The following is an 18449-nucleotide window of genomic DNA, read 5'->3' as shown; positions in this document are numbered from 1 at the left end:
GTGCAAAGTCCCCAACGCGCACTGCGAGGCTTTATTCAGCATGTACCCAATAATTAATTTGAGCTTATTTCTACTTGCAACACCTGCTTAGAACCTAAAATTAACATAAGTCTAAGCAGACCGTAAAGTCACAATATATCGCAGTAAGGCTGGCTGAGATCACATTAGGCGAGCACGTTTCTCAAGCGTGTACGCGAAGCGCGGGCGCCGCGTCCAATGTACAGTAGGTAGGTCCCAACACTATATGAGTGATAAAGACAAAGCACAATCTGACTAATCAGAGCTTACACGAAATTCATTATAGGAAGGCAGTTACACCCAAAGATTATACACTTATATTATTAAGACTATTATAGTTTCGCGCATTTTGGCATAGGAGCAGATGCCAAAAGGTCATAAATATAATTTTCGAATTGGTCGGTTACAAATATAATTTTATTTATCTCCCAAAAGTCCCGTCCATTACCTACCATAAATAAGTACTTATGGCAAGTAAGAAAAATAAACATGAAGACTGTTTCAGTACCGGTTTGTTGTTTAGTAGGCATAGGTCGTTAGTACTTATATAGGTTCGTAAGGTAAGTACGTATATAGGGTGCGTAATTTCCTCGAAGTGGAAAAAAATGATGGACCATAGAGAAAAACGACTTCAAAATACCTAGGTTTATTCAACAGGTGAATATGAGAGTAACACCCTCTGGCAGTGTCCTCCCCATGATTGGTACATTCGCGTAGTGTAATGGTCAATGTTCGCGGATTCCTTTTGTTCTTCGTTTCTAAAATAACAAAAATAATATACAGACTGCATTTATAAATAGTGGTAATAAAAACACAAGCATGTAGTTCAAAAAATGTATTTATTGGACATATCCGTTTCAGTAGCTGACTATGAATATTTAACTGTCTTTGGTACTTTTTCTATAATAATAGGTATATCAGTTTAGGAAGACTTACAGATAAACAAATGTCAATATAACTAAACCTTAAACAGTATAATAATTTATGAATGGGCTGATGAGCAAATCAACACTATCAACTTTCCCTTTTGAATCTTAAAGTCGCAGTTTTTAAAGTTTTCAGTTAGATAACACCAAACACTGTTTTCTTTATTCAGGTACTAAGATGAAACTATAAAAATATATATGTATTTTAATTTGTTACAATCGTTTTTTTTTAATATCATGACGCAATTAAACGAGTGTGTACAGAATTTGCATTGTTGTAAGGCTATTAAGGGTGTTATTGTAGTTTACTTTACATTTAATTTAAAATTCATCAATAAGTACCCATGATAGAGTTAAAGTACACCTACAAAAAGCAAAGGCAATATCGATCCACTACGCGAGCAACCCTTTTAGGGTAAATTTGCGCATACAGCTGCAGACTGCAGACGATAGCAGCCGAATATGCCGCGACAACATTTTATTGGCATTATTTTACAGTATGCATTGATGGATGTGAGACCAAGTAGGCCTTAAATAATGCCAAACCAACATGAGTTGTACAGATAACCGATGGGTATACTCAAAATCTGAAGTAAGGACTCAATGATCCTATATTAAAGTAAACTTAAATTGTAGATAGCAACACAATAATTGACAAATGACAGCCCAAAAATGTTGAGTACGTACAATCATTACGTATTATGACTAGTGCGCGATATCTATTCAAAACGGTTATTTTCAATGTTCGCTGTAATTCAATAGTAAATCTATAATTAACAAAATTTGGTAGAAATTGCAATCCATGAATGACTTGTAGAAAGCGAAGTAACGATAAAATGATAGATAATGTTTTTTGTCTTTAAAGTTAACAATGGATAGTTATACATTGAAAACGGCCGCGAAATTTACAGTATCAAACGGTAAAGTTTTTAAATACTTTCGGCGGTACCAGAGATTATTTCCTCCATATACAACTAATAAAATGTCGCTCCTCGAGCGAACAAGGACGAAGTCTCGGACATGAGCGCGTCCTTAGCTAAAAGTGTTGTTGCGACTCGTTGAGTCTCTCTACCTCGCTGCATACCTCTCTAAACTTGATATTGTATTATAGATACCTACTTACTAAAAATAATGGGACAAAAGTATTGGTAATATGAATTGCCGATAAGATAACTTCCTGTATAAGTAATAGGTACTTGCTAAATCTCACGTTTCTTTAAATAGATAAGACGCATACATTAAGAAAGTAAAATTATCGAAACTTGAATCATGAGAAGTAATTTTGGCACAAAATTCCGTGCAAGTGTTTTTATTTTGTGTAGACACAAAACTCATAGTTTTGTTATCGATCAAACTTATTTCAAAGTATGGCAAAATTTTATTTATTATACAATGTGACATTGTAGAGTTCGGAAGCGTAAGTTAAATTTATATGTATTACCATTTTTATACTGATAATACTTTATAATGAACATGCAGGACGGCAAGAACACCAAACAACCATTTAAAAGAGAGCAAATTCCAACACATTAAATTTGATGCGTTTCATATACAGTGCGCCATTATTTTTATAGAATATGTTACACATTTTTTTTATAAATATAATCGATGGTTCCGCACGCGATGGCTCCCATGCATTATGTTTTATTAAGAAACATAGATGTGTAATGAGAATTGTTACAATTAGCTACCTTCTCATTCGTTTTAAATGTATGTGTGATTTCAAGATCTTCTTATATGTATCTGCAACCAATCTCATTACACGCCGTAGGAATATTTGCTTAACTACAAAAGTATTTTCTCTAACTAAGCAATTATAATAATTTACTATTGAAGTGAAACATGACAAATGATTATTTTGATGAATAATAAAGAAAGTACATTTAAGCAAATTATTACTATTAACGTACACAGTGTAACGAAATTGGTATCTAAGTAATTAACAATGGACCTGGGCTAATTCTAAAAAACATTGAGATCTTTGCCGAAACTACCCTGGCCGCAACTATGATATAATTGATATACGTAACTTACACTTTATTATTGTTTGTTTAATAGTCAGGTAGTTTCGACTAAGAAATATCCACATAGTGTATCTTCCTTATCTTAACTTTTCGCTTCATCATCCATCTTTTTCATAATAATTCACACACCTACAGGTTAAATTGATGCCATGGATATTTTAGTTGTACCTAAGATATAAGTTTATAATTACTCGAGAATTCATAATGATGTTTAAAAAAACCTTCGAGACTTCACTTAAAGTCTATTTATTATATGTTATAACTAGAAGAGTAGGACTCTTACCCATTTTTCTACTATCATCCAAATTTACCTCAGAAAGACCATCTGGATCTACCAACAGATTCTCAATACGATAATGTCTATCTGTGAGACGATAATATAATTAGTTAAGTATTATTTTGTTTTGTTTAGAATGTTATATTATTTGGTCACTAAGCGGTTATTATTCAACCAAAGAAAAATTCTTCACTGGCGTTTTACAGCCGCTCGACCCGTCAGTAAATTGACGTGACGTGTCTACTTTATGTTTAGCATGATTGTGTTTGTGCTTTCTAAACACTGGTCACTGGGTTAGAAATATTTAATGATTGCTTTAACTACAAAACTTTTATTTGATGGCACAAATCAACCATTTCTGTTTAACCTTTGAAATTCAAATCATGAACAAGATTTTTATCTACTACGTTTATAAACCTTTCAATTTTAGAAACAGTCAGATTTTTTTTAGATTGAGAAAAATCGACTTCGGTTTCTTGAATCTTATATGTATTCTATTGATACATTCTTAAATACCACTCTGGTATACTTATGTGTGTATTTGGGTAAGAGCCCTACTAGCTTTTTGTAGAATAAAGTGATAAACAAGTTGCCCAAGAAAAAAATAAATTATTCTATTATGTCATAAGCACCAATATAAAAATAAAATCTTTGGGATCAGCTGGCAAGATAACAAAATTATAATAATCATCACATTTGAAACTTAACAATAAAACTACAAAATAATCAGACCCTGATCACTAATATCAAATAGGAAACGTAACTAAGTGAGTATTTAGGTATAAATTCACAAAATAGTGGCAAATAGCTGTCTCATTTGTTTTGACACTGGTTTAACCATATCTGTAAAATATAGATATTTTAAAAATATAAATTTAAATGCCTTGAGTGAGGGAGTTTTCGAGTACGATGTCAAATTCATCGAGTGGTTCGAGTATTTGTCTGAGGAATGTTAACAGTCCACGCTTGCGCAGGAAACTCTGCTCTTCATACATCTCGACGGTGACACGTGTCATCGACATTGGCACCAACATTCGATGAAGCCAATGTTCACTGTAAATAAAAATAAATACTTCAATGTTATTTTATACCCTTTAAAACCCTATTCGATGTATTTTTTACTACAATATAATTCTTGCAAATATTTGGCAACGTGATTCTTTAAATCCAGCTATTTGAGTTTATTTGTAGTGTACAAATGATTGCACAGCACAAACTTCACCCGTCTCGTCTTACAGCTTGGTGAGACGTTACCCAAACGACTAGCTGACGGTCAGGCACTGGTAATTTATTAAAGAAATAACTCGGGAACAATTGCTTGGCCAAGCCCGGGCCACTACCGACGCAATATACACCATTGTAGATCCGCGCATATATAAACTGCCTATTTATGCATCGCAAAAAAACGAGTTTACTTACCGCAGAGAAAGGCAAATGAATAATTGGAATTTGCCGTCTTTCCCAAGCGTGCGTCCAACTGAATTAATCTCGTCCATTAGATGGCAGTAGCACCGCCAAATGGCTCTGTGCTCCTGGTCCTGTCGGCAATTGTACGCCATACCGCAGCTCTTGTTGTTTTGAGTCGTTTGTTCGTCACACAAGCTCATTTTGAACTCGTCCTTAACTTTAGCTGAAGAAAAGTAAAAAAAAAGCAACTGTTACTCAAACTATAGGTATGCCAAATGACAAGTAAAGAAATATTGTAAATCCATTAGCGAAGTAATTAATCCCCATTTAGACTTCAAACTCATTACCTTATTTTAAGCCTCAGATTTTGTCAATGCCCCATTACGTGGTTTTTATTTACTTATTAACTTTTATTTGCGAGTTATTTTGTTTGCGCCTGTATCAGGCAAAACAAATGCTTGATTTCAAAACCACATCATGGCATAGTTATACAGTTAACAAGTACGACCTGAAACTTACCGAAATAATCCCAAATAAACAGGTTCTTTCCGAACAAACGTACAGACTTGAAACCGCAGAGGAAGGCTTGTTCGAGACATTTCACAAGACCGTTCTCGCCGCACAGCAGAACACTGAGCGAGTTTGCATCTTTGTCTCTCTTAGATTGATAGTGCCACTTGACTATGGCATTCACGCAGTCGCCTGTAATAGAGAAGATGTATGTATCAGATGAAAATGAAGCTCTCATAATAAAAAAATACTTTTACGATATACACAATGCCGGTTTCTCCGTTACGCTTTCACGACTAAATTGCTGACCCGATTGTGAAGAAATTAAGAGTGAAGATACTTGAAGATTCGGAATCGAACATAGCTTTTTCCAAGAATCAGCCACCAAAGTGCTATAATAGGGAATTACTATAGTTGTGCAGTTGGTATTATGAATTTTGTGCAACACAGTATGAGACTACTTCATAGACAGTACACCCAAACCAAGAAAGTGATTAGAAACCTCGCTAATCTATAAGGCACGTGTATCAGACAAGATAAATCTATGAATCCTTCACTAAGCAGAGATTTTTGCGTGGAAAATGGGCCTAGAATTTGCAGTGGTGATAAGATGATAGTCCGTAGCAACAAACTGTTAAGACATTCTAACCTTATAACGATGTCGCTAGTCGAGTTTCCAACGCGGTACAAATATCACTCACTATTCAGCCGCATCCAGTTTTCGTAGGGAAGCGATTCCAGCAACCTTGGAAAAATGCTAAGAGTGTGGTGATATTCACCGGAGGGAGTTTTCTTGATCAGTCGGATTAATAAGTAAAGCGTAAAATTTAAGCGTTTATCCTATCGAGGACTGAGCATTTATAAGCGATTTCTCAGCGTGGTCGCGCTTAAACGTCTGTATCACAATCACATCAGAACATATAAGCGTGCTGCTAGCGTATCACTAAAGAAGTAGTGAATATCGAATCGGACAATATTGTCGCGCAGGTCGTGGTACACGGGTCGGTTACCTATCATGTGTTGTATGGTGGATGTGGAGAGGTGGGTAGTGGTGGGCGTGTGCGGCGGCGGCGCGGGCGGCGCGGGCGAGCGCGGCGTGGCGCCGCTGCGGACGCGCGCCGCCACCAGCAGCCGCTCCGTCGACCCGTCGTCCACGCCCGTGCCCAGCCAGCGGTTACACGGGAACCTGACACACGATTTATGATCATTGTCCATCGATATTATCCCAGAAAAAAATACCGTCACCCATTGCTGAGTAAGGGTCTCCTACCAAACGAGGGAGGGGTTACGCCTTAAGTCTTAAAATTTGCTTTGTGACATAAAACTGTTATAAGAAGCTGTATATTTGTACGTGCATTTAAAATACTATGAATTATATTCAGATATGTACTCACGTGTACGTATGTCCTGTAACTTCGTTTCTTACGAATACTTGATCGAGTAACCAACGCGGGGAAAGTCCAGAGTTATCGTGACCGATGCGTAATGTTGACAGTATTCCCAGGTTTTTATGCTACAATAACAATAGATTATTTTAGGATCTGCTCGATAAACATTAATTTAGAAGTTTTAATTAAGTTTACTAAGCAAGACTCACATGGAAAACAAATTCATTAGTATTGCGTGGAATTGGTATTTTAGGTGTGGATTCGCCGTTAGCACCAGATATTGATATCCAACAGTTTGCTGTAGTTTGGCTCGCTTTTCGCGATGGCACGATGAGGACGCGATATGGCAGTTCTGCAAAATATTAGTCACTAGTTAGTTAATAATCTAAGCAATTAATAGTCTGAACACTTATTATTACATTAACTTTAATATATAACATGACATAAAACGGCACTTACTAGTTGTGGGATAAGTGTTGGTGAAACAAAAATAGTCCACCGCATTCAAAGTCAGCAAATGATACAAAAATTGCTCCCTTTCTTCTTCCGATCGGAGGAAAGCCGTTCTTTTGTATTGAGAGCGCAGTAATGTGGTGTCAGCTAGAAGCTCCCGTAAATGTTTCGAGAGCAGTTTCTTCTCCAAAGATAAGCGCACCCAAGCACGAGCGTAGCCAATCTCTGTTTTGATATCGGTCATTGCTTGAACGTTTCTGTAAGGTAATATTAATTTAGAGCAATTTCTTAAATAGTCGGGCAAAATACGTACACACTGTCATATTTTAAACAGCGTTTTCTTTATGAAAATAGTAAAAAATTATAATCTATGTGTATATTTATTGTTGATAAATGTAATAGCTTTAATTATTTTGTATTTTTTATTCAAAATAAATTGAGTGAAAATGTTCCAGTGTATATATATTTTAGCTCGTGAATGTACTTATATAAAGTGTCCGTTTGTTATAGAGTATAATACAATAATATCACGCTAGATTACTCACCTCATATCGAAAGTAAGACTTTCTGGCAAAGGTCGCAAAGGATTTGGGGGTGGACAAGATTTTCTTTCTAAAGTCCCCGAGTTACTAAGACGATCTCTCGAACTGTCTCTGGATCCGCCTCGCGAACTATCGCGGGACCTATTGCCAGAACTGGTGCTCTGATGCGCTTCGACTTCCGCACCCACTGATGATAAATCTGATAAAAGAATTTTATTTTGTTACATATGCATTACATGAGACTGTTATTTAAAAATACTGATAGTGATTGCTTAGTAAATAACTGGGGAATATGTGTAGTAAATAACTGGGGAATATGTGTATATTTTCAATAGTAACTACGAGAACTACTACATAACACCAAAGTCCAAAGACTGCAGTTTCCTTGGTAGAAAGTATGTAAACAATTGGTAGAAAGAGATAGCAGAGAATTAAGAAAAAATATAGAAGTTTGTTAAATAATTTGGTTTAATATATTTGAAGCAGGTTATTACTTACAGTCCAGTCGTTTGCGCAACACACACCAAGCCAAAGCTGCATGTATTAAAGCAACAAATATAATATTATGTTGGTTACGAACAACTTATACATACAAGTGTTAGTTCGTATTAGCCTTCACATGTTAACATTTAAAAAACAAAGAACAAACAAAGTTTAGTAACATTAGACTTTACTTTTGTAACTTAGGTTATTAACATCAATATAAAATAAAACTAAAGAGTATATTTACCAGGTGTAAGATAATTAGGGTCTATAGGCTTAGTAGAGTTACTGCACTGTTCCAATTCTTGATAATTCGTGAGATGCATCCATAGTGCAGACTTGCCCATCTTATGTTGTAACCCGTGAGACCACAGTCTCTCCAATAAGTCACATAAAGAAGCGATCATAGTGCTTTCCTCCACTCCCGTTACTGACACTTCCACTCCCAAACCTAGGTCAGATTCTTCTGTCCCCATTTTCTCGAGCAGCATTCTCTTCGTTTTGCTTTTGCATTCCTTCAACAAAAATTCTTAAGTAGCGGTAACCATTTAAAAAACTGGCTAAATGTGAGTTCTGCTCGCGCACTAAGGGTTTTGTACCATTATTAATAAACTCTAAAACATTTATCTGTTTTTTAGTATTTATTTATTAGGACAAAATTACACCATTTGTATAATTTCAGCTTTATACCTAGAGACAAACATACAGCGAAGTCTGAGTGATAGGGGTTCCGTTTTTACCCGCCTGCACGGCGATAAGGAGGGCAACATGTTTTCTCTTTGAATACAGAACCCTCAAAATTACTTGTTGGTATTGGTAGCATAGGCCAGTAAGAATTTGTAAAATATAATATAAAAATACCTTAAGGAGTTTCTCAACGAACGCGCGATTGTTTTGTGCGATAGCAGCAGGAGTTACTTCTGTGGACAGTCTTCTGCTTATGTCGCCCAATAGCAGTTCCGGTGGACAATCCTTTACTTGCCATTTAGCGTTCTTTATACGCTTTAGACTGTTTGTTCTGAAACCGTAACAAGTATGTCTATAATAAGAGCCTTAAATAACTATATTTGATACTGTATAAACAAAGCATAGCGAGAAGCGATTCGGTTTATGTGTAAATACAACCTTATGTGCAGAGGTTGCATGGATAATGTGGATATAAGATAGATGGTTTATCTTTGTATTTAACGCCTTTGAAAGTTTGGGTTCTAACAAAGGCATGTTAAATAAATCATACTACATAATATACAAAATTTAAGCACTAAACCTTGATTTAGAATGCGCACATTTTTTATTCAGTATGTACAACTAAAAAATAATGGACAAGGTTCACAAATATTCAAAATACGCATACTGACATATAAATAACTTTATTTTATATTTGTTTATTTACATAATAAACCTACATCAATGTGTAAAATAATAGTTGCTTTATAAAGTAGATGCCTAACTTTAGAATGAAGATCGTTTACAAAGTGTCATATTATATTCTTAAAATTATTTTATCTTCTATGTTAAAATTATATTATGAGCACATTGGGATGAATAAATAGAATGAGATAATACAGTTTCTGAGTATCACACTAAAACATACATAAACTCCACTATAAAATCACATATTACATGAACGTATTTTATACTGCATGCAACATCAACAAATCATGCACTTAAAGTACAACAAACTGAATATCACAACATTCATAAATAATACAAAATGCACGTGTATTATGTCGAAGTCAGATCATAGAGTCGATCATCATGATGTGACTATTATATCCTGTAAAAAATATTTCACGATGTGGACCAGTGGTCACATATTAGGATGTGGTTCGAACAGATCAATCAATGATATCAGTGATTAACGATATGAATAGATAAAGGCACAATTATTTATGAAAAAGTCAAACTTAAACGACTATGCAATAAAATAGATAGATATTTTTTACGCATGACACTCTGGTTTTATTTTGTTTTGAAATGCAACATAGCTACCATCTTTTTAATGCAATGGATGAATATAGATAAAACAATCTTGATATTAGGAAAGATGATCGTGCACATGTTTACCAGATTATATGAATCAAATCTTAAGATTTATTCCATCATCCCACATTTAATCTGCAATCGATATTATAAAAATCATATGTTGACGAACTTGATGTTTATTAAAATTCAGCTTTCATACCTTGAATTTGGCTGCATTGTAAAATGGATATATAATAATTTCATAACGTAATAATTTAACTATGGCGTTTAATAATTTTATAAAAAGATCAGTCACAGATCAATTCTACCATCTGGCAACGACATATACATCATACGTGATAACATTATAGGCAATAAATTCCAACATAACTATTAAGATATTTTAAGTCGATATTAAAAGAATTTCAACAGATCTTTGATCTTTACATACTCAAAGATGTGGGTATAAAAATAAGATACTACAAGTAAAAATGTATACTCTTAATAATACTAATTAATTTCATTGAATGTTTAATAATCTTAATTTAAAATTCGTTTTAATATGAGCGTTTTATTTTCAAAAGAAATAATCAATACCAAGCTACGACTTGGCTGAATGTTCGCTACACTCGAGCTAAGAATACATATAGTATGTATTTGTAAAATTTGCTTATTGATTAAATAAGATTTTCTATAATATAATATTGAATAAATTCTCTGGAGATGAAAGGGGTTTGTTATAATGAATATATGATGATAAATGATTGAGTAACAACAACTGTTAAGTTTATCTAAATCGCTAGATTCTCTATGGTGATAAAAACTTGACTCTAAAATAAATGTTCTACCATCTTATTTGATACATCAGCAGAGTGATTTAATGGAAAAGGAATTATGTAGGTGACCCATTGAAAATTCTAGTCTATGTCTAACATAGATGTGATTGAAAAATTAATGTTTAGTTTTACTTCTTACGTTCCAACAGTTCATTAAATATAATACACATGTATTCAATGAGGTAAACATATAAAAATAATTGTAAAATCTTTAAGCCGGGTTATTAGTATAATAATGATATTTTCTGTTCTACAAACTAGAATAAGGTACTTAGTAATATCAAGTAAACATGCATTTAAATATATTTCGCAAAATATAAATAATATAAAAAGGATATCTATTTGAGGCATTCCATAATGCAATATGTTAAGCACAATTACAAATAGATCCTTGTGACAATAAATAGTATGCATATTTTTTTCATTTTTTGCTATCGAGAACTGTAGGTATCACATGCAGAAAATCACTATTTCTGGCACAATTTATTACAAATATACTAAGTAAAACAACTATTTGAGATTCGCTTCGGCACCAAATGACATTTGGCATTCAAGTTAACAAATAATGGAAGCAAAAATTTAAGAAGCATAACAGTTACATCAATGTACTACCTGGTATGGTTAGGGAAAATTCTAAATTATAAAAAAATACATTTAATAGACTTTACAGTCACATGCTGATAAAAGCAAGTCATAATAAATTTTCAGTCATAAAAAAATGGTCAACTAAAATTTATAATTATTATTATGCTCACCGAGTCAACAATTCCTATCTTCGTTAATAAATACAATGATATTATCGTAGTACAAGTAGTATGTACTAATATAGCCAAAGAACTGGTAGCAAAGTTAATAGGTATTTTGAATTTATACCTCAAATTATCATTAGACAAACATATTAAATCAAATAATAATTAGATCATAGAAATCGTCTCTACGACTTTGTATGTAATGTATGATGCTAATTTTTCATACTTTAGGCAGCGACTCATACGATTAGTTAGTGAGACATTTTAACTTAGTATAATTGAACTAAGTAACTAATTACTTATCGTATTAAAATGTTATCTCGGTGCACATCGAGTTCAGGGCAACATGCAAGCCTCGGCAGCAGCGGCACAAACATTACTGATACACAACGCACAAACAAGAAATATATAGATACTCGATACACGAAGCCGCAGTCGAGGTTAGCGATCGAAGCGGCCCGGGCGAACTTCACGGATGGCGGGCGACGTCACCCGGCTCGTTATATTAGAGCGATTCTAGGTTTCGAAAACGACGAGAACTCGCCATCATTAGAACTCGCAATCGACGAATCGACCACGTGCGGTATTTTTAATATGATGATCGGAACGTGCGCGTTCGAATGACGTTTCGTTCTCGGGAGGTGTCGCAGGTGGGAGTCGCGGGGGGTCGCGGGGTGGCGGGTGGCGGTCACGGGGCGCACCTGGTGTCGGGCGCGGGCGGGCGCGCGAGCGCGTGCGCGTCGAGGCGCGCGGGGAAGGCGCGGTAGTAGGCGGCGCGGTGCGGCAGGCGCTCGGCCGGCGCGCCCACCTCCAGCTCGGCGCCCGGCGCCGCGCCCGCGCCCGCGCCGCCCGCCCACACGCTGTAGCCGCGCGTCAGCCCGCCCTCGCCGATGCGCCGCCTGAAACACACCTCTGCCTTACTCCCCAGTGGCCCGGCCCCGAGCCGGCGCGGCGCTCGGGGACGATGCGTACTTGACTCCGTGGTGGCGACGAAATCGACCGAGAGTGATCGTGACGATAACGAAAATGAATCGACCCGAGACTATCGTGATGAAACCTAGTCTCCCGGTTGAGTGACGTTAGTATGCGGTGGCGTCTTTCCGGTCGGTGCCGATACCATTATTTCATTCAAAATCGTTCCGATCCCGAATTCCCATGCTATTAATCTACATGCCTACAAAAAGAAAAATACGCATACCTGACAGCTTTGATTCGATGTTCGAAGACCTGCAGGTTGGCGTCGTACTCTCCCCAGTTACCCATAATTTTATTGTCGATGAGCGTCGCAAACATTTGGGTCTCCAGGAATCGCGACAGGAACGGTCGATGTCGTTGAGGTTGGTCGGAAAGAAATGACGCTTTGTCGAAGTTTACCATTGACTCTCGCGCCGATAACCACGACTCACGATCCTGCAATAACAAAGATTTTTAAAATCTGTACAATTTATGAATCTTCATAACAAAAATAAATTTAAAACATCTAGAAGAAATTTACGTTCACTAATTACGCCTTTCAGTTGGTACGTAATATTACAATGGGGAATAGATCGAGCAAGAAAACTTTTACCTAGACCGCTAGAATGCAACTAATACAAATTGGAGAAAAAGACAAGAAAAAGCAGTACATTCTGCACAATTTATATTAAATAATGTAAGCAATAGGAACCATCTGAAGAGTTTAATACTAAATATAGACAGACCTACACAACTTTAGAGAGTGACAAAGACTACTCTACAAACAAAACAAATGTATGTTTTAAACTTACCTGATCAGGCATAATAACAAAATTCTCGTACATAAGGAACATGTGCACAAATCTGTTTAAGAATGTTTCTCTGATAGCAGCGTTGAACCTAATATCTTCATTGTATTGGTCTTCGTCATTTAGTATCTTTTTCTTTGTGGTTGGCATTACTGTGTCGGCATCCACATCGTCTATATTCACACCTGAAGAAAAAATTATGTTTTAATAAAGGATCGGTACCAGTTTCAGAGTTCAAATTGGATTGAATAGAATAACCCACAGAGAAGCATGTTGCTTTGAATTAATATATTTTAAAACAAGGAATTTCAATCACAAGATGAGCAACAGGTAATTAATATATTACCACTTCGTTTGACGATGTCAACAATACGCTGCAACGCTTCGAGACGTAAGGGCGCTCGGCGCGTGGGAGACGCGGGCGGAGATGCGTTGAGCGGCCGGCTTTCGTCCCAATCCAACACGTCGTGGTACGAGTGTTTGCGACGGAGACCACCTGGGTACCAAATAAAACTCATCAATTCTTATAAACTGTACTTTGATTGTTCTTGTTGAAAGCTAGAACGAACCATGCCATCACGGTTGATTCTTATGGAACAGATACTGAGTACCGTGGTATGCAATTTTCTTTGCCACTTGTGACATCGTATGCAAAGAGGTCGATATACAAGTACAATTTTATTAGTCTTCTATTGCAGTGTACTATTCACATTTTTCTTTCAAGAAATAAAATGTAATAGAAACATACCCGATGGTAAAGTACAGCTGCTGCTCATGCTGTCACTCATATGTTTATATGACGTTCCGTTGATAGGGACGCCTAGTTTAGTAGGCTCTGTTTCCGGCCGCTGAATCTAATAAAATAATAGATATTTTATATTTAACTCATAGATAGTGAAGTGTTAACAAAATACTATATACGTTAGTGAATGCAGTCTTTGTTTGTATTTGACCTTGACGGTATTATATATGAAAATCAATAAACAGGTTACAATTGAAGTTATAGTCAAATGTAAATAATATTGTCACATTATCAATAAAGAATGAAATTTGCTACTCAATGTTATAGTGGTAAGCATTTTTTCATATAGGTACCTGATGTTTGTCAAGAACATGATTCAACTCCTCAATGAACGGCGATCTGTGTGGGAATATCGGTAGTTCCTCTGGTAATTGTATCTCTGGCTTGTCGATGTCGACTAAGCAGAGAGCTGCTTCGGACCCTAGTGCAATGCTGCGTGGGCCGTTCGAGCCTATACTCATAGCTGCACTGTCTGCATGGAGACCTGTCGAAATAGAAAAACGAATATGAAATGTCTATTACCGTATCATATACCACTATGATGGAGCTGATTACACTAACATCTATACTAATATTATAAAGCTGAAGAGTTTGTTTGTTTGTTTGTTTGAACGCGCTAATCTCAGGAACTACTGGTCCGATTTGAAAAATTCTTTCAGTGTTAGATAGCTCATTTATCGAGGAAGGTTATAGGCTATATATCATCACGCTACGACCAATAGGAGCAGAGTACCAGTAAAAAATGTTACAAAAACGGGGAAAATTTTGACCCATTCTCTCTTATGTGACGCAAGCGAAGTTGCGCGGGTCAGCTAGTTTTATATAAGGTTATTTAAATTATAATTGTTTCAAAATCCATTGCCAATATTAATAGAAAACATTGAACAAAATCGTGTGAAAGAACTGAAGAATAGGTCGTCAATTGCGTTAATTAACTAAATCAATATAAGCTACTAACATTCGTGGCAAAATCTGAAATAGATTATTTGTATATAACTACATAAAAATCATTGTCCGTATTATTTTGTTTGCTGTAGATTTCTACAAAAGGTATAAATGGCACATTTACCACGCATTTAACAGATAATTCCGACTTAGTGAAGCTAACTAGCACATTATAATTAAACGTGCAACCTCTTAACCTCTTTAATAAAGAGTATTGTGTTACCCATGACGAATGGCACCGGTGCGTCGAGGAAGTGGTACAAAGGCGCCGGCAGTATTGGCACATAGACATGCGCCCAAGTAAACGGTAGTAGCAAAGACACGACGCATTCAGCAACTAACATTAGTTTGTTGTAATCTGAAATAATATTATTATAGTTTGTTATAGAATGCATACAGAATCAATGATTCTGAAAATCTGAAATAATATTATTATATTTTGTTATAGAATGCATACAGAATCAATGATTCTGAAAAACTGAAATAACTCCAAATTTTATGATTATAGCTGAATCAAGAAGGGAATGTAACGACGTAAATGTTATTTTTAGATTTTCCATCACTTATCACCATTGATTAACCAAATATTGATTAATAATTTTGAGAGATAGTTAAAAAAATATGTTTAACTGCTAATAAATTTTTGCAAATTTCAGAAACCACTATGTCTATTACAATGCAAAATGGTGTGATAACAAGTTAAAGTTTATTAAGAACTTACCACTTGATCTAAGTAAAACTTGGTGTTCTAGTAGAACACATGTAAATAGCTGCACAACACATTCGACACCTAAAGTGGCGAACATAACCCTTAAAGGATAATCCAGAAGAGGTAACTCATCAGGTAGATTTGGCATTCTTATCACCTGAAATTTAAAATTGCACTCATTTTGATAACACAATATAATATAGAGTATTAAGAAATTTTGATAAGATTATACTCAAAAGAAGTTATAACTGTAACCTTTTTTAATAGTATCAAATATGACTATAGCTAATAGTGGACACAGTTCAGGATACCAAAATCTATCCTGACTACCTTAATAATAAACATTGTGTAACCTTTGATTAGTTAAACAGTGTCATGTCTTTTTCACTCATATATGGTTTCAACATTGATTGAGAGTGACAAAATACTAGTAGTCATTAATCGGAGCTTATGAGATGTTTATAAGTAAAACAGTAACAGCCAGTTTCTTCAAGAAAAGTAACAACCAAAGTATAAAGGCAAAGTAAAAATGAGTTTTACTTTTGATAAAGAAACTGGCCACAAGTGAATGGTGTTATGTACTTACAACTGGAATGGGATCCAAGTGTGGTTCAGAAGGAGGCACATAAAGACGTAAAGCTTGGCCAGGCAGTGGCACTGGGACTTCATATAACAAATTGTAGACATAAGACTCAGGACTAAGACCTGGACCAGGTTGTCTTGGCAGAGATCTGAAACCAAATTATCTATTATTAATGGCTGCTCCTAGATGGTTAATAGTAATGAGCAAATATGATTGACTGTCTAGAGCTGGGGTTCCCAATCTTTTCCTAAGTCAGGGACCACTTTCATATTATTCTCGTAAGCAGGGACCACTATGTAACTATATTAAAAATAAAGTGTATTAAACATCCTATTTTTATTTGACTTCCATGGACCACCAGTGGTCAGCGGACCACTGGTTGGGAACCACTGGTCTAGAGGCAGTATAAGTAAACAAAAATAAATTTTATTCAATATGCAATAAAACAGAATATATTAAACTTGACACAAAATTAAGAATAAGAACTCACCTGAATAAATTTTCTAAAAACAGCTGTGCCACCCTCACATATGGATATTGACATATGAGAGCTATACTTTTGGCTACATATAGTTTATCTTTGGCTATGTCGTAGTATGTGAGTGCAGCACCGGTGTGTGGAGTGAGTTTAAATGATCTTGGTAGTGATCTGGAACTTTCTTTACCACCAGCTTTTCTATGGCCTGGAGGAGTCTGGCCACTGGATAACTCCGTAATGTACATTGCCTACAAAAATGTATTGATGTTTTTTAATGTGAGAGAAGTTAAAAACCTTATAGGGCAATTTTTTATTTTAAATAAGGGCAGTTATTATACATTTATACAAAGCTGTATAAATTTCTATACCATAATGAAGATAGATAATCTTCTGTATTTACATTCTTACCTACACATGACAGAGTATGTGAAGGTCACAAATAAAGGGTTAATAATATTTTATACATTAATTCTCATAGAACTTGTTACCTGTAAGGTGTGCATGGCACTACATATATTTCTGTTCCGCACTTCTTCATAAAATATGAGACTGAAGCCATAGTACCGAGATGCATTTTCTCTAGTTACTACAAAACTGTGAAACTTGGGTTCTAAAGAGTGTTTTTGTGTTCTAAATTGAAGACCAGCTGGGAGACAAAGCTACAAAAAAGTGAAGCATGAATAAAATTACATAAACATGTTGTTTACTTGTAGTAGTAATTAGGAATCTTGTTAATTAATTAATAAGGAGAAATTACAGTGTCTAAAATCAAAGATATGGCTTACAAAAGTTCAGAATTGATAAGATAAACCAATATGTACTGTTAGAATCAACATTGACCTAACAGATTTACAATAATAAAATTAATATGTTAGAAGGTACTGTTGCTTGAACAAAGAATTGCCACATTCTAATCTATTGAAGTAAACACTTACCATACATACTGCATGTTCATCAAAAGGGTTGCTAGATATATTTTCAGGATAATGGGCTAGAATCTTTCCTTTGTATGAACGATCCAGAGGAGATACATGGAGATTGTCGCCTAAAATAGAATAGATCTTTGTAACATTCGTCATGAAATTCACAGACGTGTCGTTATGAGTAAAATATTACTTACCACAAAGCCTATCAGGCTCTAACCCAGAGTCAAAGTCGAGACCACATATCGCAAAATAATCCGCAAATCGACATCCAACAGACAAATCAGAGACAGACATATTTCTATCGACCCGTTATTTACTATTTGAGACACTTTCTCTTCCAGTCTCTATGCGAAGGTTTTGTCTCAGCATTGTACACTAGCACTGATATCTCGTAACCAATCAATTAATGTTGATAGCTCACATATTTTTGAAAGAGTTGAGAAGTATAAATCAAATAAATATAGCCTGTAAACTAAAAACTATTCACGACATCACATTACACACACACCAGACAACAGCTGCCAAGTACGATTTACCATTTTCCCCCCTCCCTTTCTTCCCGCAAGCCAAAGAGAATGATGAACGGATTACATTTGTTGACGTTTTGCGACAAAAAAACAGAAAATATCTAAAAATGTTGTGAAAACGCCCGGACGACCTCTTGA

General features: G+C 35.5%; 1 protein-coding gene across 3 annotated transcripts; it reads right to left on the bottom strand.

The window, feature by feature from the left end:
• Positions 1–838: 838 nt before the first annotated feature.
• On the bottom strand, positions 839–18314 carry pns (DENN domain containing pinstripe). Of its 3 annotated transcripts, XM_076116901.1 has the most exons (24): positions 17979–18314; positions 17794–17903; positions 17347–17517; positions 16871–17106; positions 16384–16528; positions 15810–15954; positions 15312–15446; positions 14437–14627; positions 14090–14195; positions 13688–13837; positions 13345–13526; positions 12777–12988; positions 12280–12477; positions 8890–9046; positions 8276–8543; positions 8044–8079; positions 7549–7744; positions 7010–7260; positions 6760–6902; positions 6557–6675; positions 6173–6348; positions 5172–5354; positions 4665–4875; positions 839–4298 (listed from the first exon to the last, which is right to left on the bottom strand). In XM_076116901.1, exons 1-24 carry the CDS (start codon positions 18076–18078, stop codon positions 4121–4123), a joined length of 3999 nt encoding a protein of 1332 aa, XP_075973016.1. In that variant the 5' UTR covers positions 18079–18314; the 3' UTR covers positions 839–4120. The 3 variants fall into 3 exon arrangements, with proteins under 3 accessions (XP_075973016.1, XP_075973017.1, XP_075973019.1); XM_076116902.1 differs by lacking the exon at positions 8044–8079; XM_076116904.1 differs by lacking the exon at positions 12280–12477.
• Between the last annotated feature and the right edge of the window lie 135 nt (positions 18315–18449).

The sequence above is a fragment of the Anticarsia gemmatalis genome, chromosome 7, assembly GCF_050436995.1.
Source record: "Anticarsia gemmatalis isolate Benzon Research Colony breed Stoneville strain chromosome 7, ilAntGemm2 primary, whole genome shotgun sequence".
NCBI classification, from domain to species: domain Eukaryota; kingdom Metazoa; phylum Arthropoda; class Insecta; order Lepidoptera; family Erebidae; genus Anticarsia; species Anticarsia gemmatalis.
The sequence above is the reverse complement of the archived record's forward strand: the minus strand, read 5'-3'. Positions and strand labels throughout refer to the sequence as shown.